The 21,720-nt window shown below is 29.0% G+C and overlaps 2 protein-coding genes across 5 annotated transcripts; both read right to left on the reverse strand.

Moving 5' to 3' along the window:
* Positions 1–6,067: 6,067 nt before the first annotated feature.
* Positions 6,068–9,081, reverse strand: LOC108321555 (uncharacterized). Of its 2 annotated transcripts, none has more exons than XM_017553336.2 (5): positions 8,950–9,081; positions 8,227–8,299; positions 7,113–7,214; positions 6,818–6,919; positions 6,068–6,357 (listed from the first exon to the last, which is right to left on the reverse strand). In XM_017553336.2, the coding sequence occupies exons 1-5, from the start codon at positions 9,024–9,026 to the stop codon at positions 6,313–6,315; spliced, it is 399 nt and encodes a 132-aa protein (XP_017408825.1). In that variant the 5' UTR covers positions 9,027–9,081; the 3' UTR covers positions 6,068–6,312. The 2 variants fall into 2 exon arrangements, with proteins under 2 accessions (XP_017408825.1, XP_017408827.1); XM_017553338.2 differs by having other exon boundaries at positions 8,239–8,299; positions 8,950–9,074.
* Positions 9,082–15,882: 6,801 nt separating this feature from the next.
* Positions 15,883–17,587, reverse strand: LOC108321558 (uncharacterized). Of its 3 annotated transcripts, none has more exons than XM_017553343.2 (2): positions 16,520–17,587; positions 15,883–16,265 (listed from the first exon to the last, which is right to left on the reverse strand). In XM_017553343.2, the coding sequence occupies exon 1, from the start codon at positions 17,363–17,365 to the stop codon at positions 16,580–16,582; it is 786 nt and encodes a 261-aa protein (XP_017408832.1). In that variant the 5' UTR covers positions 17,366–17,587; the 3' UTR covers positions 15,883–16,265; positions 16,520–16,579. The 3 variants fall into 3 exon arrangements, with proteins under 3 accessions (XP_017408832.1, XP_017408830.1, XP_017408831.1); XM_017553341.2 differs by having other exon boundaries at positions 15,883–16,268; XM_017553342.2 differs by having other exon boundaries at positions 15,883–16,331.
* Between the last annotated feature and the right edge of the window lie 4,133 nt (positions 17,588–21,720).

Below are 21,720 nucleotides of genomic sequence, written 5' to 3' on the forward strand. Positions count from 1 at the left end.
GTTTAAAACAAGAATATAGTTGCAATTAAAAGGAATTCATTCATAACTAAATTAAAAATATCAAACACAAAAATGTACTCACATAAATTCTAAAGCAAAATACAAATAAATTTTATTTTAAAATATCGTTAATACAATAATATTTTATATTTGTATAAAACTTTAACGGTATTTCCACACATGGATAAAATGCTAATAATAAAAATATGTCAAATAAAAAACTTTGGTTTAAGATTATTTAATACTTACAAAAAAAGTCGAATGACTAGTATATAGTTATCAGCACCAAGGAGTGACACAAATCTTGTTTTGAGCTAACAAATACAAACATTCGTTTCACGCTCTCAATCTTTTTATATTTTAAAATAAACCAACTTAGTCAAGAGATATTACTTTAGTGACAAGTTTAAATTAATTAAACAAAAATATATAAAAAATGAATTTATGAGAATTATAAGTAATTGATTTTAAAAAAAAAACTTTTAATACGTGTAAACTGAACGAAAGGATCTTGTATGGTAGCCAGCTTGATTGATACATTAAATTAATAATCCAACCTAACGTAGGTTGTTGGTGACTGCTAATGTGAGAAATAATAATAGATGTTAAATTGAAAATATCTGATTATATAAGTTAGAGTAGTTACCTATGAAGCTAATTGGTAAGTTTTCAAATGTTATTAAATGGACCAGCTAATTAAGTTCAGAATTATTCTTTTTGAACTTTTTTTTTCAATCGGTCTGTCATAGGCATTTTTTATCTATAATAAAATAAAGGTGATTATTTTATTTTAGGTATATAATTTTCTTTTTCCAAAGTAATCTTAAGATATAATTTTTTTTTATTAATGCAAATTTTTTCATTATAATATTTTATGAAGAGAGGTATCTGGTTGAAAAAATATAATCATAAGCTATTACATCAGTTATAACCCATAAAAAATATAATGTGTATTTTTTTTAATGCAAAATCTTCATTTAGTACAATATTTAATTATCAATCAGAAGCATTCTAGTACACTAGAATCCATCTTATCAACATGTTCAAGAATTAATTTTGCTCATTCATAAAGATTTTTTACATCCAATGTGGATGAATTAGTGTATTTAGGTGCAAAAAGATTTAGAAAGTGAGCATAAACTTATGTATTCTACATTGTCAAAATCATACATGTTAAAAAAAAAGCTATATGCATAAACTTTGCTCAAAAGGGTTTTGCTATAATTTATAGTTTATAATACTAAATGATTTCCTGCAGTAGAAAAAGTATACAAAGAATCTTGTAAGAAATGTGCTTTACTCAAAAACTTCCTCATGACATAGTTCATTTTATTAATAATGAAGATTAAAGTTATTTATCTCCTATTTTACATTAGATGAAAAAGATATCAAGCTCCTTCAGTTCATTAATACTATAACACTAAAAGTTCCAATTTTCAACAATAAATTTAATCAACAAATTATTATTCCAGAGACCTCTCATATGAAGAAAACACATATTAACATCATATATAACATAGCATAGCTACATTTATGTTTCAAAATTACTCAATTACCCTAACATTAGAGGAGAAGTTTGTGACTATGTTCTTGTAACCTGATTTCTTCAAATGAAAATTCATCCACCTTAAAAAAATATTTTTTAGTGTTAGACTCATAAACTCGTTCGTACCCTATTATTTCATTTCATAAAATTGAAGATAACAAATATAACAATATAAAAGGTATGAAAAAAAATTATGAAAACAAATATTTACCTCACTATTACTAACCAACTCCACAAGCTGTGATGTTTTCTTTTAAGTTCAGATTCGTCAATTGTATTTAATTTAGCAACCAATATTAAAAATATTAATCAAAATGATCAAATAAATTGAAGTGTCAAATATGTTTTAGTGATGAACAATGTCATCAATTATTTTGTATTATGTGTTGCATATAAGTAATGTGTGGATTAAAGTTAAAAAAGGCAAAACTTATACGACATGGTTATGAAAATATTTTAACAAATTTTACAAATTATTTTAAGAATATTTTAATAATTTGTTTTTTAACCATTAATTAAATATCTTTAGTATTAATCAATTATTAACAAGACAATACATTATTTTTAAAAGTTCTTGATTGTTGATTTACTCTTGTTTATTACTTAACATGATTTGTTATCCTTATAATATTTTTTTATGTTTTTTTGCAAATAATTGATTAAGTGAAGCATTAATTAATTATATTGTTTTTAGTTCTGTTTCCAAAAATAACTAAGAACAAGATAATTTATCATCACTTAAATTAATGAATTAAATCAAAGCTTTTTGTCAACAATTTTCATGATCTTTTTTAAACCAAAAATAGTTTTACAAAGTTGATACACTTTAAGATATTAATAAACATTGTCAAGAAAATTTTAAAGAACATCATATTTCATGAGAAATCATTGAAAAATACTAGAAAAGGATGTAGACTTAATATTTTGCTTGGTCTTGGCTAATTTAATCCTTAGTATTCATCATAAAAACATGACATTTTCTTTTGTTGATTTGTATTTCATCTTGTATTGATGTGCTTGTAAAAATGTTTGTATATCTTTAGAGGTTCAATAGATTGTAAGTGCATTATTTAAAAGTGTGATTGCCCTTTTTATAAGTTTGTTGTGGCTATAATATCAATATTTTCAAGTGATTAACATTGGATGTGAAATAGGAAAGATTTGAATCAATATAAAATATTTAGTACAATCTTTCTATCTTTTATCTTTCTTGTTTCTTTAATTTGCAAAAAAAGCATACTCTCTCATCAAATATTTAAAGAAAGATATTCAAAATAATATGTTAATAACTAAAAAGATATCCAAATACTTTTTCACTTTATATATGAATAAATCTTTGATATTTTGCAACAATTATCCATGACACGCTTATTTGATAAAGAAAATAGTATTATTACACATAAGGAAAGACATCAATATTTTTTACAATTATAACATATCAGAGCATTAATTTACCATAAACATTCTAATTTATAGTTTTAAAAAAAATCGTTCATTTTATAATTAATATTCTAGACTGATTCACCAATTGACTCAACCTTTTAAGCCACCTTCTTGAAGTCCTTATGTTGAAGCCAATAATAAAATATTTGAAAATATTTTTTTTTTAGTTTTGAAATTTATTTTTAAGTAGGACAAAATTAGGTGAGAAAGTGATGAATGTGATTTATAACAATCTTGTTTGGACTAAAACATGAGATATGCTTTCCAACTCCACATTGACCTCATCATCTCCTCTACTCTCACCACATTGAACTCACCATCACCTGTACTTAAAAAATATATTGGGAATATAAAAAAAATAGCATGATTTAAAATTCACATAAATGAGAATGTAACTTACTATTAACATGTCACCTATAGCTGCAAAGATAACATGATGAATAACTTTGAACATTATCTTCCAATCATTTACATAAATGGGAAATTGAGATTAATTTATATTTATATAGGACACCTAACAAACTGGTTTTAAATACTGCCAAATAAAAAATTCCATGAAATGAATTTGTGTGAGTAGGCCAGCCAGCAAAGAAGGTCTCTTTCCACCTTATACACAAAAGTTCACGATCTGTACTAACAAATATCGGACTTTAACTAATACAATGCATAGATAATTGAGACGAAACTTTTGAATATTAGGAAGAGTGGAATATTCAAAGTATAAGGCATTATCTAATTTCTTATGCTTTGTATACCAAAGAATATTATTACTAATAACTAATCTATATTAAGATTCTTTGTCTTTTAGGCCTTAGTGTTCCCCTTGGACAGGCTAGAATGCAACTTTTTGGTCTTTGAGCAAGAAAAGAAAAAAATTGGGAGATAAGGCGAATGACAAAGACTTTGATATCTTATTTCCACGCTAACACTAACAAAGGCCTTATCTATACTAAGCAATTTCAAAAGCACAAGACACAAATTGACAACCTTCATCATTTGTAGTTATCGTTAACTTCAACAAACCATTAAAATAAGCAGCGTGATCAAGTGCATCATCTGCTTCGCTTTTTATTTCAAATATAAGTGAACAACTAATATTCTAAAACCCAATATTCCAATTCATCTTTCTTTCTACCGTCCTTTCTGTCCAACCAAAAATAAAACATCTCAATCATTATCGTAATGTGTATCATACATTTATTGCCCTTTCCTTCCAAGGAATTTTTGCACTAACTAACTATGAACTTTTTCATCATATTATAAAATTACTAAATAATTCCGTGTGTGAAATTTTGATTGCACCAGATTTTATCATCAAGAAAGCTTGAGCCAGGGACTGGCCTTTTCTATCAATCTGCTACTGTGTTTTATTTTTTATTTTTTTATTTGTTTGGTTTCTTTGACGAGTACATACATCACTTCTTTTTAAATTGTCGTCTGGTATAATGCTGAGACTCGCATGGTACCTATAATTATATTATATTACTTGTGACCCTTTTAATATTCGGTGGTTGATAATTTCATTCTAAACATTTGTGAAATTTATCAAATATTAATAAATAATACGTGTTATAAGACTAACTTGAGTATATGATGTTTCGAATTAGGAAAATTAAGGGGAGTAATAGAATAGTACCACATCGGAACTCAAAAATGTGTTGCTTATTTTGACTAACTTTCTTGAGCAAAACTAGCAACTTTCTATGGCATTGGCGGACAGTTTCCTCGTTATTTCCGGTTGTGAGAACAAAAGTTAATGAGTATAGGGTCTTCAGATTATCATGCTGACATTACATTCTTATCCAAGACACACATTTTTGTCTGAAAGGGACCCAACTATGTTTAAAATTTAAAAACTGAATAATTGGTCTTGGTGGAGGAAACCTTTTGAGGTTTGCAACAAATCAAACTAGAAGGAACAAAATCTTGTATTTTTGGTGATTTTCTTCTTCTCTAAAAACAGCATTATTTGGTGTAAAAGTTTTTGCAGTAAAGTTGTTACAAATTTAATAATCAATTATGAATATATTTTACCAGACATCTTTTGTTCTTTCCCATTATTAAGAATCATATATCTCCAACAATAATTAAACCGTGTCATTAAAGTACCAACACAGGATCGAATTAAAGTACCAACACAGGATCAAATGGGCTTTTCTATCTTTGAAAAGATGATATTTGGATTGTTTTAGGTCCATTGGCTTTTTTTCTCTTTGAAAAGATGATATTTGGATTGTTTTAGGTCCATTGGCGATGACACGAAAGAAAAAAAAAATCGAATTTACCTCACTACACTGTGTAGTTTTCCACAATTAATTTTAACTCAATTTTTTGTGGTTTTTAGAGGTTTATATCCAATTGCAGCCCGTACCAATTTGTGCTTTTCAATTATTAATTCAGAAATTTCTTTTTTGAACAGCTTTAATTTTTTTGGGACAGAATACTTTGACTGATGTCAACTTGAACTGGTTAGAATTAATCGATTGGTTTGAACACAATCTTACAACTTTGATGAAATACGATGCTCTAACCTATTTTTCGATAATCATAACTGAACAGTGATTGGGAATAAAAACAGTTATGTTCTAAAGTCTTTCCCAAAGCAGTATTGGATACGGATAAAGAAAAGTATGGTAATTGGCATTTTAATAAGATGAAATGTTTTATTCATTGAAAACCCCTCGTTCAAGCTTGCTCAAAGAATAACATGTTCTCGTTCACCTTATATGAGTAAAAGTAGTATAAAAGTTCAGCGGTACTGCTGTGTGATATCCTATAACTCTTTTCAAAGTTGGGAATTCAAAATATCACAGGCATAACTACATAGCCTTTTTGTGCAGCAGACAGAATAGGGGATTCATCCTAATATCTTGATTATAGTCTTGTATAAAATAATAACCACTCGTAGAGTTTTGGTAGTTATGAGGTATCAAACTGACGTAACTAAAACTGGATGTACCTGACTTTCTTCTATTTTAATTAATCTTGAGATCAGATAAAGGAGCTGTGTCCGTGTGGTATTATAAGTAAGCAAAGGAAAATGTGCCAAGAATTTAACAATAAATAGAAATCCAGGGAAAAACAATCAGTACACAAGTTGCTTAGCAGTTTAATTCTTCTGTATAGAAGACCTGGGAAAAACAATTGTATGTTACATACCCTTACCAGGTAACAACGAAAATTGAATAGTGAAAGTGTGAAGAAAAAACATCCTTGGCATACTTTTAAGTTTAATGATATGAAGTCAAAAGATATAATTACAAAGAATGTGAGAAAGAATTCTGGAGTTCTCCATTTGTATCCACGAACATCTTGGAAAAAGTCTACCTTACAAAGAAACTAACAATTGCACCTAAGTAGTCTTGCAGCTGAAAAGAGAAATTTAAACAAAAAAAAAAACAGTAAATAATAATTGTTCAGTCAAATGAATTTAATAAAATTCATATATCAAATATCTAACATTTGAAAAGTATAAAACTTTGATCAAGCAAAACATTGACAAGTATGCATCTTCTAAAAATATAAAACACTTTTTTAATAGGGCTATTTTTGTTGGAAAAACAGTCTAAATGTTATTTGTTTGATTTGAGAACTTTATGGTGGAGATATATCAAATTTGAACCAATTCTTGTCTTTGAATTTAGTAGGTTAAAAATGCACGAAAACTGAATTAGGTAGGATACACCCTTACTAGCTCATATTAGAGACAAATTCACTTTAAAAGGAAGGCCCTTAGGTGTATGTGACGGGTATGTGCATGTGTTTATTTGAACTCATGTTTTTTCTTGGACATGAAGCACATGTTAAAGAAACATTTCCAAATTTCACCTGAGTCAGAATACTTTTTCCAGTTTGACCTTCAATAACTAGGCCAGCCGTGAGACCGATCATTGCCCATGCTCCATTAATTGCCTCAATTTGGCGTCTTCTCTACAATCAGAGAACATTAAGTTGGCCAATTTTTTAGTGAATTGAGAAACAGAGTTTCATCAGAGCATAATCAGTTGCCTTCTGCCCAAACTGACAATTATATGGAAGAAAAATGACTTTCAAACTTTTCATATGCTTCTATACTAATTGACAACAACCCCGAATAGGTGATTCAAATTCAACCATAGTTCACCTTGAGTTTCTCTTTTGCTTTGATTCTTTCCATTTGTTTGGCAGCCAATCGCTTGGCTTCAACGGGATCAACCATGACTGTATCACCCTTTCCTGAAGCTACCTGTATAATTATAAAACTTGCAGACCTTATTACACTGATACAAATTGAAATATCAAATATAGAAGGGATACAGAAGTAGAAAAAAGAAATCTAACTGGAAACATATGACTCATGAACGTAAGCTAAATATTCAAAAGAAGTAAGAGTTTAGCAAAAAGTGGACGTGACTAATAATAATTGGTTTATTGCATTAAAAGGACAAAAGAACCATAAAAGTGTACTGAAAATCATAAATCTCCAATGAATAATCACTAGTTTAGACAATGAAGAATTTCCACAATAAACAGTTCAGGATAAAGTTCAAGATATCATGTCACAAGAAGATTCCATCCCTTGTTTTCTCCCAGAGACAAAAGATAGCAATGAAGCGAAATTTCGATTATACACATACAACTGGTAATGATTTTTTCAATTAAACCACATTCAAACACAGGTAAACAAATAAGAACATCAGATATTGTCAAGTGAAGTAAATAAACATCATATTAAGATTTAGCAATGTCTTCTATATAAGAATAATGTTTTGTTATGTATTCTTGAACATGAACTGATTATATGTGGAATAAAACAGGTATACTAAGAAGTCATCATGCATTATTTTGTATATCTAATGTAGGTTTTCCCTCACTATTTAGATTTGTCCTACCTATAACTCCAGCAAATTTTCCAAATGTGTCATTCCTCAAAGTGATTTGACTTTCTACCTGTTATATACCTAGACATCCCTGTCGAGTTTTAAAATTTCTATCAAATTTCTATCTCCGCAATTGTATTTTTACATCAGTACATGTCTAGACTATAAGATAGATTCACTGAAAAAAGAATATATATGGAATGCGCAAAAAGCAACACAAATTAATAGCAATTTGAGAAGACCATACCAATAACTTAAAAGCTCCAACTAACAGTATTATATAAACTCAAAATTAAAAAAACAAGCATCCCATTTTACAAGTCATTTTCAACCAACAATGAACAAGGACTCTTCACTTAATGCATAATTAGAGTTTACCAGGACTCTAACCGCTTGACCTCGAGTTCTATTGGCAACTATGCTTACATCTTGCTCTTTAATCTGTCCCCACCTAAAACAAGGAGTATAATCTCGTTAAGCAGCAATAAAAAAACAAGGTTCTTATTCCATATGTTCTGTAGAATCTCTTTCAATATGGCAAAAGTTCAACAATTACATGTTAGAATAGGTCAATCTCAGCCTACATGAAGATAAATCTCTCTTCCTATGCACAATTTGTTAACTATATCACATCATTGCTATGTTACTTTACTCATAAAGATAACTTAATATTTAAATCAACTTTATGCCAATTCTCCAAATCCTTTACAGTGTTCTTTTAATGTCAAAAAATTCCAGTGGATTCTATGGGGAAATACATCATAGATAAAAAATTATCTATGAAAATTGAAGTTTAATGAGATGAAAATACAATTCTTAATTCTTAATAGAGCACAAAACCAAAAGCATCTATGAAGTATGATCTAAGTTTTGTCCATAAATCAACTGTTGGTAAACAAAACATTTGGAAATTCTTAATTCCTAATACTTTCCATAAGATCAAACAATTTTTTTTATAACATCGTCGGCATAACCTAGAAGCAAGTAAGATGGTTCTAGCAAGCAAGTAAGATGGATATCTGATGTCCAAGCAAGCAAGTAATCAGCGAGACTAATCAGGAAATCTGCTGGAAAGAAAGTGAGGAAAAGAAGTGAACTTACTTGAGAAAAGTGGAAGAGTTGCGGGGAGCGGTGAAGGAGAGAAAGTGAGGGTTAGATGAAGGTAGAATGGTGGCCATTGCCCTTCAGTACCCCTAGCTACACATTCTCTTTATCCACCTTTTCTCGCTTCATAAAATAAAAACATATATTTTTCATTTTCAATATTTTTTCACCTTTTCTCTCTCAATAAATAAATTGACTCATACATTCATGTGAGGAAACTCTTAAAATGAAAATAAGATAGATCATTCTAATTCTTATAATAAGATTAAAAATAATAAAAGATTAAACTTAAAAATCATTAAAATAAAATTACCGGCATTTCTTCTACTTGTTACTAGTACAAAAACATCCACATACACATGTGTATCTGTTTTTCTCTAAAAAAGAAATAACTTTTATAATCATTATTTTTAAAATTAGATACAAAATAATAACTTTTTGTAATTTTATTATGGATAATTTTTTTACTAAAAGTAATTTTTTATTATTAAAAATAATTATACAATTTAAAATATAAAATAATTTCTATCAATGGAGTAAACCTGGTTGTAGAGAAAAATATTATAAAACACGTTAAAACTAATCACATATAACTACATCTCTCTCTTTTTTTTAATTATAAATATTCTCATACTTCTCATATTTCATTTTTATATATTATAGTTTTTATATTATTAAGGCGTTTTAAGAGAATCTTTTAAAATTAATATACGAGGAAAATGGACAAAAATATTCTTTTGTATAGATATTTTATACACAAAAACAACTTTGATTCTAAGACTTATTTACCAAATCCAGTTTAACTTGAAGTAATCACTTGCTAGTAACATAGAATAAAAGTTATAAAAATTTCTAATAATACTTTGGTGCAAATAAAAATTTATTGTTCAAACTCAAGGTTAATTTTAAGTAAATTTTTAAAAATATTTTAAAGAGATCTAAAAATGTGAATATAATTCAAAAACAGGTTTCAATAGAATAAATTTAAGTACTTTTTAGGATACACACAATAAATTATTATGAACTTGTAAACTCCTGAATCCAGTTATAAAATTATCTATTTATAACAAAAAAAAATTATTTATTGTGATTGAAAACATAGTTAATAAAATAATAGTGACATTTTTCTCATTTTTAAATATATATTTAGCTTCACTACCAATAAATAACTCTTTTAGAGTGTGTTCTTTTGGAAATATTTGAGGGAGATGATTTGGGGAAGATGATTTGTGTGGATTTGAGGGTAATTTTTTAGTTGTTTTTTTGAGTAGATTTGTGGGTAATTGAGAGTGGATTTGAAAGTAAAGTTTGTAAAAATTAGTGTAGGATTTGATTGATGTAATAGTTTTAAAAAATTTGTTTAATTGATAAAAATTAAATATTACCAAAATGTCCCTAGTTATTAAAGTAATATAAAATGATATTTATTAATAAATGATAAAAGTAATATAAAATTATATTTATGATTAATATATTTTTTGTAAAAATTATTTGAAATAGTAAAATTAAAAACAAATTAATTTACAATACTTTTTTTAGGATACATTTTAAAAAATAATAGAAAAATAAAATATTATATTTTTATCCTTAGTTATAAAAGTAATTTAAAATAAATTAGTATTAATTATATTAAATTAATTGTTAATTATTATTATTAAATTTAAGGTTTTAACAATTAAATAATTAAATATAAAGTGGACTCTTTTCTCATAAGAATAAAAAACTATTAATGTAAAATCAATTCTGCCACCCATAACATATCCATATACACTAAGTTGCACCACCATATCTTCAATTTCATGCATATCCTTATTTTAAAAATACATAAAGAGTACTCTAGTAAAACTATGTGAATCTCCTCAAATCTCTTTAACTGTACGAAGATTCATTTTCTCTTGTAACCCGCAAATCCATTTTCTCAAATCAATGCAAATCTTCTAAAGTAAACAGGATAAATCTCGTAAATTTTCGCTCTCATTTCTTCGCGAACTGTCAAATCAGCCCAAGCGAACAGAGGTTTAGTCACTCTCTCTTTTATTATGATTAAAAATATTATATTAATTAAACATAAGTTAAAATTTAAGAGTTTTAAATATAAAAGTTAAGTATTTTTAAAAAATTGAAAGATCTAATCAATTTATCAAATGTGCTAATAGTTTTTATGTCCTTTTGTAAGTCAACATTATACATGGGTATAAATATTATACATGGGTATAATTATCCTCACTCTTTGGGCAAACTTGTAAGCCCAATATCATAGTATGTAGGCAGGATTAACTTTTATGATAAAACATAAGATAAAAACACATGACATGCTCTAATTCTAAAATTGATATTTACCCTTACTTTTGTATTATTAAAACAACACATATACTACTTGTTTTTATTTATACTTAAGTTAAGATCATATATTTTATATGAACATGATAATAAGTTAAAATATTTAATTATATATTTTATTATTATTTAATTATTTTACATTAAATATTATTTTATCAAAAACATAATTTTTTTTATAATTTTATAAGATAATTGTAACTTAGTGACAAAACATTTTATTATGTTTTAATATAATAATCATATTAAATTTTGATATAAAGTTCTTAAAATTTTAATTTTTAAGTTAAATGTTGGTCAATGTAATATTCGTAAACAGAGGAAAAATAAGTACAACTTTATTAGAAATACAATAAATGTAAATGTCATTTATAAAATAAAAAATGAACAACGTTTATTTAAGAATTAAATAATATAGGATTATCATTTTATTATGGAAATGAGCATCAATTTTTTTTTAAAAATGTAATATGAATGTCATTTAACATAATTTTCAAAGAGATTGTTGTTATTTTTTCTTATAATTGTTAAAAAAAGATAAAATTTATTAATTTCTTTATATCACAATCAATTTTCATGATCATGGATCACCTGTAAACTGATACAAACCATCTCCTCCATTACTTTTGAAAAAATAAAATTAATTATTCTTTTATTATTTGTATTCTCATATTTCGTCTAATTTTTAATTAATTTACATGTATTTATCTATTGCAATGTGGAAATAAAAGGGTGAAAAAAAATCCTCTCAAAAAACTAAGGCCCTGTTCTTTTGAGTGGATTTGAGAGGATGGATTTGAGGGGATTTGAGAGGATTTGAAGATAATTTTTTATGTCGTTTATTTGAGTGAATTTGAAGGTAAATAAAAGTGAATTTGAAAATAATTTTTTTTAATTTGTCATGTCCATACAATTCTATACTAATTCTCACAAATTTTATTTTCAAATTCACTTTCATTTACCTCCAAATTCACTCAAATAAACGACAAAAAAAATTATCTTCAAATCATCTCAAATCCCCTCAAATCCATCCTCTCAAATCCACTCAAAAGAACAGGGCCTAAAAGAACTATATTCATTAAATTATGATAAACATGATAGTCTAATAAAAAGCTTAATTAGTAACTTAGTTTCTCTATGATCAATTTTTATATCAATATTTGTTTTTTTTACTTTATAGAGTCCAACATTATTTAAATAGAATCAACTTAGTCTCTTTCATGAATGAACATTAACATTATTAGAAATTATCACTTCAAACTCTCTTTTTTTTTTCTCTCCGATCCCTTCTTCTTTAATGACTTTCTCTTTTCTCTCTCCAATCCCTTCTTTTTTTAGGATGTTTTCACTTGAGGAGTGAATTTGAAGAGGTGTGTAAATGGATTTAAGAGGATTGTGAGTAAATTGTGGGTTGTTTTTCTTTTAAGAGATTTGAAGGTGATTAAGAGTGAATTTGAAAGTAAAGTTTGTAAAAATTTGTGTATGATTTGAGTTATGTGATAATTAAAAAAAATTAATAAATAGAAAATAAAGATTATCAAATTATTCTTAATGATAATAGTAATATAAAATTATATTTTGAGTAAAAAAAATTGATTAAAATTATTTCAAATATTATATTTTAATATTATTACTATGTATTATTTATTATAATAATAATTATTATTATTATGTGTTATTTATAATAATTATTATTTAATATCATTGTTATGTGTTGCTTTTATTTTTTGAAAACATGAATACTCTTCAAACCATCTTCTCCTTGCTAATCCATGCTTACTTCACCAGATCCACTACCCATCCACCACACAAAAATATCTGCATTACACATAATGATTTAGGACAACCCATTTAGACAGATGCAAAGCATTTTGGGGCTAGGAGATGTCATGTCCCCTCCAACTTTTAATTTATAAACATTGTAACAATGGACATGAAAGAGTGTTAAATTAAATGGATTTTTTTTTAACAAAACAAGTCATTTAATATTAATAAATAAAATAGTAAAAAATAAAAAAGTTGATTAAGATATATTCTTAATTTTCTCTCTTCTTGCTTTTTAAATTTCACATTGTTTCTATTCATCTTTCATTTTCATCTCTCTTTTAAAAAAAAGGATAATTAAATACAAATTTATTATTTATGTTCTCATTTCTCATTTTTTTTTCATTTTTAAAGAAAATAAAATTTTCACAATTGATATATTATTTATGTTCTCCTTTCTATTTTTTTTTCATTTTTACAGAAGATAAAATTTTCACAACTGATATTGTTTTATCTCATGAATCCTTCCTTTTGTAATATTGTTATATAAACATAAAAGGGGAAATGGCTCGTAGGTATCTTTTAATGATTTGTGTTTAATTGTATCTTATTAGAACTGTCAAAATGGGTCACAACCTGCGCACCAATCCGGCTCATCACGGGTTTGAGCCAGATTGGGTTTGAAAAAATTGTCTTTTTTTTTATGCGGATCAGATTTCAACCCGACTCATTTAAACCCGGTTCATGCAGGTTGAATTTGTGGTAGACCAGGTTGACCCACCAATCCACCTACTTTATTTTATTAAAGTTTAATTTTAATTTTATAAAAAAATATTTATTATTTTGTTTTTGCTTGAAAAAATTATTTAAGTTTCTTATTTTCAAAATTAATTAAACACCCATGTGTTGGGAGTGAAATTTGTTTAGATTTGAATTATAGAAAGTTTGTAATTTTATTTTATTTTAAAAAAATTATAATGAAGTAAGCCACTGAGTCAATCCGTTTACCCACCAACCCGTGGTGGGTCAGGCCGGGTTTAAATTTTTCTGACTTACTAATAAATGAGTCGGGTTAGATTGACTCACTAAGTGACCAACTCGTGGTGGGCCGGGTCGAGTCAGACCAGATGACCCGTTTTGACAACTCTATTAATTGAACGTGACAGACCCATCGACTCTGACCCGTTTTGCCACCACTGCCACTGTTACTCACATAGAGGAACCTTATATTTACCTTAATCCATGCCAAGAAAGTAGTAATTCAATAGCAAATCAGCAAATAAAATTAGCACATTTTTTTTGTCCTAAAATTAGCCGTGTTCCAAAAAATAAAAAATAAAGCTTCCTCGAAGAGGTTGGTAACCAAGTTCTCTGTCGTGACAAAAACTTGTTCATCAAACAAAGGTGAGAAAGCACCACATTACCAATTGAGCATTACAGATAGACCAAATAATCTGACAAAAATATGGCTTATCAGTTAATAAAGTAAGAAGATAGATTACCTTTTTTTTTATAGATTATTGAATAAAGAATAAATTAACCCTTTGTTCTTTTGAATGGATTTGGGAGAGAGTGATTGAGTGGATTTGAAGATAAATTTTGTTTGTTATTTGTTTGAGTGAATTTGGAGGTAAATAAGAGTGAATTTGAAAACAACATTTGTGAGAATTAGTGTAGGATTTGATTGATGTGACAGATTAAAAAAATTTACTTCCAAATTTACTCTCACTTCCTTTCAAATTCACTCAAATAAACAACAAAAAAATTTATCTTCAAATCTTCTCAAATCCACTCAATCACTCTCTTCCAAATCCATTCAAGTGAACAAAGCTTAAGAAACTGTTTTTTTAGAAAGTAATTTAAAGATAGTTGGATATTCTTTTCTCTTTTAACTAGTATATCTCTTAAATTATAAGTTTTCTTTATACAGCGATTCTTAATTTTTAAATTAAAATAAGAATATCAAATTCTTAAAGATGTTGGTTTGGGAGAGTTTAATCCAACTTGACTTTGCTATACGTGGATTAAATATAGCTTAGCTTGGAAACAAAATATACTTCAAGTTGACGAGTTTTGTTTATTTCAAGGCTATGCATTTGCAAATAATTTGAGTTTAAACAGGTCTCGTGTGTTTAAAATTCAAAATTTAAGTATGATTTGTTACGAATTTATGTTAAGATTTGACTGATCTATTTTAAAATTAAAAAAAAATGTTGTTATTCACGATATGACCAAAATAGTTTTCTTTTAACTGGTCCAGACGATGTTTATTTAATATTTATTTTAAGATCTAATTTAACTTTTATTAATATCTTATTGCATAAAAGACCTTTAACTAAGACGTGGATATATCTTTTATATGTTTGATGACTATTTAGGTATATACATCTTTAAATAAGACATAGACATATCTTTGATATCTTCTACACTACATATTTGTAAAAGTTAAAGCAATATATAATTTTGATGTACTATAACAAAATTAATAAATAATAACACAAAAATACATTTTATATAAAACAACATACTCAAACATGATATATTTCCATCCTTTACTTTATCAGGAAATATGAACATCTTATCCACTCATATCTGACATAACGTCAGTTGTTTATTAGCTTCATTCACTGTATTTATCATCCGTAGTACTCCTTTAAAAAAAATCAAATGTTCTGCGATTTTGTCTTTAACTCAATTGGTGACCTGAACAAGTCCAATCTGATACACAATACTACATAACCTTTCCATGATAAATAGTCCACTGGACTACTGATTTCAGAATTAAAGGATTTTCGTCCAACGATAATGTAATTGTTAAAAAATTAAAAATACCTTAAAATCGTATTTAAATTTGAGTCACTAGAAGATATTTATAAAAACAACTATTCATAAAAAGTTGTTACATCTCTAATAATAATGCTCATAAAAAAATTTAAGACGTTCTATTCAGCCAGCTGCCTAATCATGGAATCTAGTTCGAGACATACTCTACACTAAACCATATTTTTTCATTATCTGAAAGTATTAAACTTAAACGCATTTCTTAAATATTTTTAATGATTATATATATTTCAAATGGTACCTGAACGTGGAGTTTTCAAATGGTACCTGAATGTGGATGCTTCAACTCCACGGAAAAAAATTTGTTAAGTTTGCGGGCTTCCGTTAGTTACTGGTGTACTCCACAGTAAAGACCAAAACAACCTCCTTATCTGCTGTTAAGACCAAAACAACTTCCTTCGTTATTCATTCCTTCTACCAGCATCTCCTCAAGATTACTTAAAAGAGATAAAAGTATCAACAAAGAAACAAACCTAATCAAGTAAAGAACAATAGGATGGCTACACATGATAAAATCATATTTTGGATTATATATTGCTTTATGGTAAAGAATTGTACATGAAAAATATAATATTAAAAAATTGTAAATACAAAGAATGAGGTTGGATTAGATTAGTTTGATTACATTACAGATAGTTGCAGATCCTCTGGTTGGGGTTCCCTAATCGGACGGCGTTTTCTACAATCACAGCACTAACAAACCGTACCCAACTATCACATCGGCTTTATCCTCAACCCTGATCCAATCTTCGGCCTCCATCAACCGCTCCACCTTCGACCCGATCAGGCTCGACCCCAGTACGGACAGACCCGACAGGGCCCACCCGCATGCCCGGCTCCCCTCCATCAGAGCGGATCCGACCCGAATGGCGTCCCAGCCGAACCTCTCTTCGGCGACGGAGACCACAAGAGCGACGCTCATGACGGCCATGAGGTAAATCTCGAGGGCGGACCCGGTGGCGAGGAGGAGGATCCTGGCGGCCGTGGAGGAGGCGAGGGCAGCGAGGAAGCGCGGGATGGGGGAGAAGGCGAAGAGGATGGCGTAGACGAAGATGGTGGTGGCGAAGAGGCGGAGGGCCGCGGAGAGGAGGGAGAGGGTGGTGTTGGCGTGGAGCGCTAGGCGGGTGGAGTGGACGGCGGAGAGGGCTGCGGTGAGGGAGAGGAGGTAGGAGGGGAGGGAGAAGAGGGCTTTGGTGCGGAGGAGGGAAAGTGCGTCGTGGCGGGACTGGCGCCAGACATGTCGGGCCTCGAAGCGTGTGGGAGCGTAGCGTGCGAGGGCCTCGAGATGGTGAATTTGCGAGGTGAGGGAGTGGGTGGAGATGGATTGGGAAATTAGAAGCGTGAAGAGAGGGAGGGTGGTGAGAAGCATGATTGATGCGAACACAAGTTTGTTGCAGGCTATAATCTTTATCGACTCCATTATCATCTTTACTGCCGAAATGCACCACCACTCGCCACCCGATTCCTCCATTCTTCTCTTACTCTCACTCTCACTCTACTGCTCCTGTTGGATCACCAAATCAAACCCTTCCAATTATTTCTCTGTCCTCCGCGATCTTTGCTTCCAAGTTACGTCTTCTACATCCTCCTAAAACTTACTAAAAAACAAATGTGAAACAATTATCTTAATAAATTGCATGTAAAAGGTTATTTTAATCCTGTGCCTTTTCTGTATAAAACTGTTTTACAGGTATATTGTATTTTTTTTTTCAAAACATCAAAATAAAATGAAATTAAAGTAACAAATAATTATAAAAAAAACATTTTATAAAAAAAATAGTAAAATAATAAAAGGTTATTGTTAATAGATTAATAATAAATTCAACTTTAATTTACCTAATTTTTTCAAACATAATACAACATGAACTCATGATAAATTCAAGTTGGCTCACGCGTTTAAATTTATTTTGACATCACTATAAATAATTAGAAAACTTTTCTTAGTCAAAATAATTAGAATTTTTTTCATTTTGAGTATGAATTATAATTTGACTTAAGATTAAGTTTTCTGTGAATCAAATAGTATACAAATACTACAGGGGCAATTCTTAAAGAGCGTTAAAGATGTATTATATCTTTTAGTATTACAGAAAATACAAAGTGAGAAGGAAAGGTGGTGGACGTTTATGAAGTTGTACCTCTTATTTAGACTTTTTTTGTGAACATTTAATTTTATTATCATGATGCTCCTCCGTTTTTGTAATAGAAAGATTTAGGTTATTTTTAACATTTTATTTTATTCATTTATTTTTCTTATCTTTAGTTAATATAAACCTTAAAACTTTATTTGGATTCCCTTTTTTTTTAGTTATGTAAATACTAAGATTGTTTACACTCTACCTCTTATTATTGGATGTTATTTATTAGGATGTTGACAATTACACTTCTATGTGAATATTGCCTTCTTTTTCTCTTATAATGTTCCACATCTTCTGTAACCTAACAAGGATTGTATTGTATGATCATTCAAGTCAAACCTTTTTTCTTTATAAAATATATGCCTTTTCTTTCCTGTGAAAAACAAATCTTCAATCAGTCTTTTCTTATATACTCTAAGGTCTGAGTTGCTATAAGAAAAAACAAAACAAAAAAAAAGTTATGATTTTTAATAAGACTCAATCCAATAAAAAGTTTTATTCATATTATAGCAGAATATCATAGCATATATGAGTGTATGAGTTGTATACAAATACAACTAATGTGTATAGATATAGATTACCATTATAATATGAAACAATAAATTGATATTTTATTGTAATATGTTATTTTATTAACAAAAGTAATTACACATATAATTAATGTTGTTGATGAACAATAATCTATAATTTTTCTAATATGAAATGCAATGGAAAAAAGAACATGAGCATGGTCTGTAAATTTACTCAATTAAACTTTGTTTAATACTGTTTTCTGTTAACTTTTTTGGCAAGTATACCAAATCGTTACAAGTAATATAGAGTAAGTTCAAAGTATCGTTTTCCCAAGGGACTTGTGCAACACATGACAATTCTTCCTTTTATAATTCAATTAGACATCAAAGTGTACAAAAAACACAAGAAACTCTTTTTGGTATTTTTATCAAACAGTTGGTGTGCAAGGAATTATATTTAAAAGAAACTTTGTTGGAATTGGGTTTCATGAATCATATGAATATAAAACTCTCTTCAATATTTCATTACTTCATTCAAACATTCACATCAAGACATACTAGTCCTAATTCCTTAGCAACTAGTTCTAAATTAATATATTAAAATGATAATTCCTTAGTCAATTTAATATACAATTTGCATTAAGTCCGATGTTAAGAATGATCAAGTTATTGAATCTATCCCTAGATCCCAAATCACTTAAGTGCTCTATCTACGTTCGTTCATGTTCAAAGTTACTTTCCACTAATCAAAGACATTCAAATAACATTATATTTTCATACAATGATAATAAATTCAAGAAAGAGCATATGAACAAACAACAATATATTGAGCAGGAAAATTACAGTGAGTTCATTACATCCAATCCCAACGAAAGAGAAATTTAACTACTCCTAGTCATCTAAAACGTACACATTTGAAGCAATCCCTTGCAACAATGGTGTCTTGATGCCTTGAAGTAGTCTCTAGAAGTTCCTGAGATTTTCGTTTCTTTCTTTTGTCCGGAACTTCTCTCCGCAGCATATGTTCTGTCTCTCTGTCACGTCTTTTAAAGCCACTCAAATTTATTAATTCGCTCAGCGCACATGTACTGGTGCGCTATGCGAATTTTCTTAACTGATGCACTTTAACTGATGTTATTCGCTCAGCGCACAGGTACTGGCGCGCTATGCGAATTTCCTTCTTCTGGCAATGCGAATTTTGGCTTTCGCTTTGCGAAAATTGGCTGACAGAGTCTAAATAATACACCATTTCATGTACAATATTTTACATAACAATCTACTACCTATTACAACTTTTCAATGAGGAATAACATGAATAATTACAAGATTGAGCTCATTTATAAGTATAAAAATAACTCTTTTTCACACTTATCAACTCCCCCAAACTTGAACTATTTCATGCCCTCAAGAAATCACATAAGAAAATGAACATCACAACAGACATTTGACATTTTGATAAAATGACTCTGCACATCAGAATAATCATATGCATTCCCAAAGATTTCAAACAAGTATGACATGGTGCATCACTCATAAAATCATCTGTGCATAAAATATGAACAACCAGATCAACATTTATCATTACTCACACTCAAGTGTTTGTCCTCACATGACAGTAGAATTGACATAGAACTTCCTCAGCTTTTGCATTTCATTTGATTCACACACTTCACACACTATTGGTTAAGTCCAAAGGTCTTTTCAGGTTAAGGCTTGGCTTGGCTAGAAAAAGAATCATGGTTTTTCTTGGATTCAAAGACACCTATTAAGAAGAGAACAACTTCAATTCCCAATCCAGTACTCAAATCCCAAAATATATCATTCATCACATACCATTTTCTTTCACAACTCAACCTTTTTTTTCATTTTGAGCTTTGTTTTTTTATCATATTTTCTTTTATTGATCTTTTCTTCCCACAAACATGAATTCAACCGTAACCTCTTTTAAAGCATAATACATGTTCTCTTCTAAGGTGTGAGGTAGGATATCATCTAATAAGCTCAAGGTGGAAGGAAAACATTTTCAAGGCTCAAAAGGGTTCACAAATGTATCATGATGTGTTAAGGTTGGCTGTTTGACCAAGTAGCTGTATAATCAATATCAAACAATGCCTCTCTCATCCTTAACCACACAAGTGTGTATGTATGTAGAATCACAATCATGCAAAAGTAAACTCCATATCTAGACAACTCATCATATTTCTTATTCTCAACACATGCTCTCAAAACTCAACAGATCTGGTCATACATACTCACACACAGATAAAAATATATGAAGCACATTGCAACCGCAGTCATATGTGTTATCATTTTCAAGAATCACATCAACTTAATCAAGACAATGCATAACCATTAAATCAAAAAGTCACATGTCTTTACAACTAACACATAGTTCAAAACATATTACAAAACATAAATAACATAACTAAACATTGAAGATAACTCCATCTGCACCTGCATAATCATCATCTGCATATAAAGCACTTGCAAAAAGTAACATATAGAGAAGTGAAATAGAAAAATAAAATAAAAACACAAACAAAGAAATAAGGAAAAGAAGAAAGAAAAAAAAATTGCAGAACGTGAGCACACCAACCAAACAACAATTCCAATATGCAAAATGATTGAAATGGATTTCCTAAATAAACTCACTCAGATCCCTCTTGTTGCAAGATCACTTAGTACTCCCCTTTCAGCTGTTGAAATCCCATCCCTAGAATCTTCCAACAACTAGAAACATCTGTAGGCATACTGCATAAAAGAAATTCAAACAAAAGAGACATACAATTGGCAAAGAATTCCACTTTCCCTGTTTTCTGAAGTTAGAACACTCAGATCCCTCTTGTTGTGCCTACCTAAGTATGACAAACCCTCACCCAATCCCTTGGTGTAAGAAGTCCACCAAACTTGCCTTAAGTTCCAAAACAGTAATCCAAACACACAACCCCATCCCTGGTGATTTGCACATCTGGTTTGATTTAGTTAGTTCCGCTACTGAAATCTCATTCCTAAGAACTTTCAATAACAACATCAAGCTCTAAAGCGTACCCCGAGACAGACATTAAGTTCAAACTAAATTAATGGAAAGTCTGAAAATACTAAGCCAACTGCATACCCAACAACATTAAAAAGGAAAATTCACAACAAAGTCTAAAAGAGTCATAAATGTCCAAAAT

The sequence above is a fragment of the Vigna angularis genome, chromosome 1 (genome assembly GCF_016808095.1).
Source record: "Vigna angularis cultivar LongXiaoDou No.4 chromosome 1, ASM1680809v1, whole genome shotgun sequence".
NCBI lineage: Eukaryota > Viridiplantae > Streptophyta > Magnoliopsida > Fabales > Fabaceae > Vigna > Vigna angularis.

Excerpts from the sequence above, each read along its gene's own strand:
- LOC108321555 (XM_017553336.2), bottom strand. The coding sequence starts at position 9,026 with ATGGCCACCATTCTACCTTCATCTAACCCTCACTTTCTCTCCTTCACC. Across the intron at positions 7,215-8,226 it reads GTCAAGCGGTTAGAGTCCTG|GTAGCTTCAGGAAAGGGTGA; the intron begins GTAAACTCTAAT and ends ATAATTATACAG. Across the intron at positions 6,358-6,817 it reads GAAAAAGTATTCTGACTCAG|CTGCAAGACTACTTAGGTGC; the intron begins GTGAAATTTGGA and ends TTCTCTTTTCAG.
- LOC108321558 (XM_017553343.2), bottom strand. The coding sequence starts at position 17,365 with ATGGAGGAATCGGGTGGCGAGTGGTGGTGCATTTCGGCAGTAAAGATG.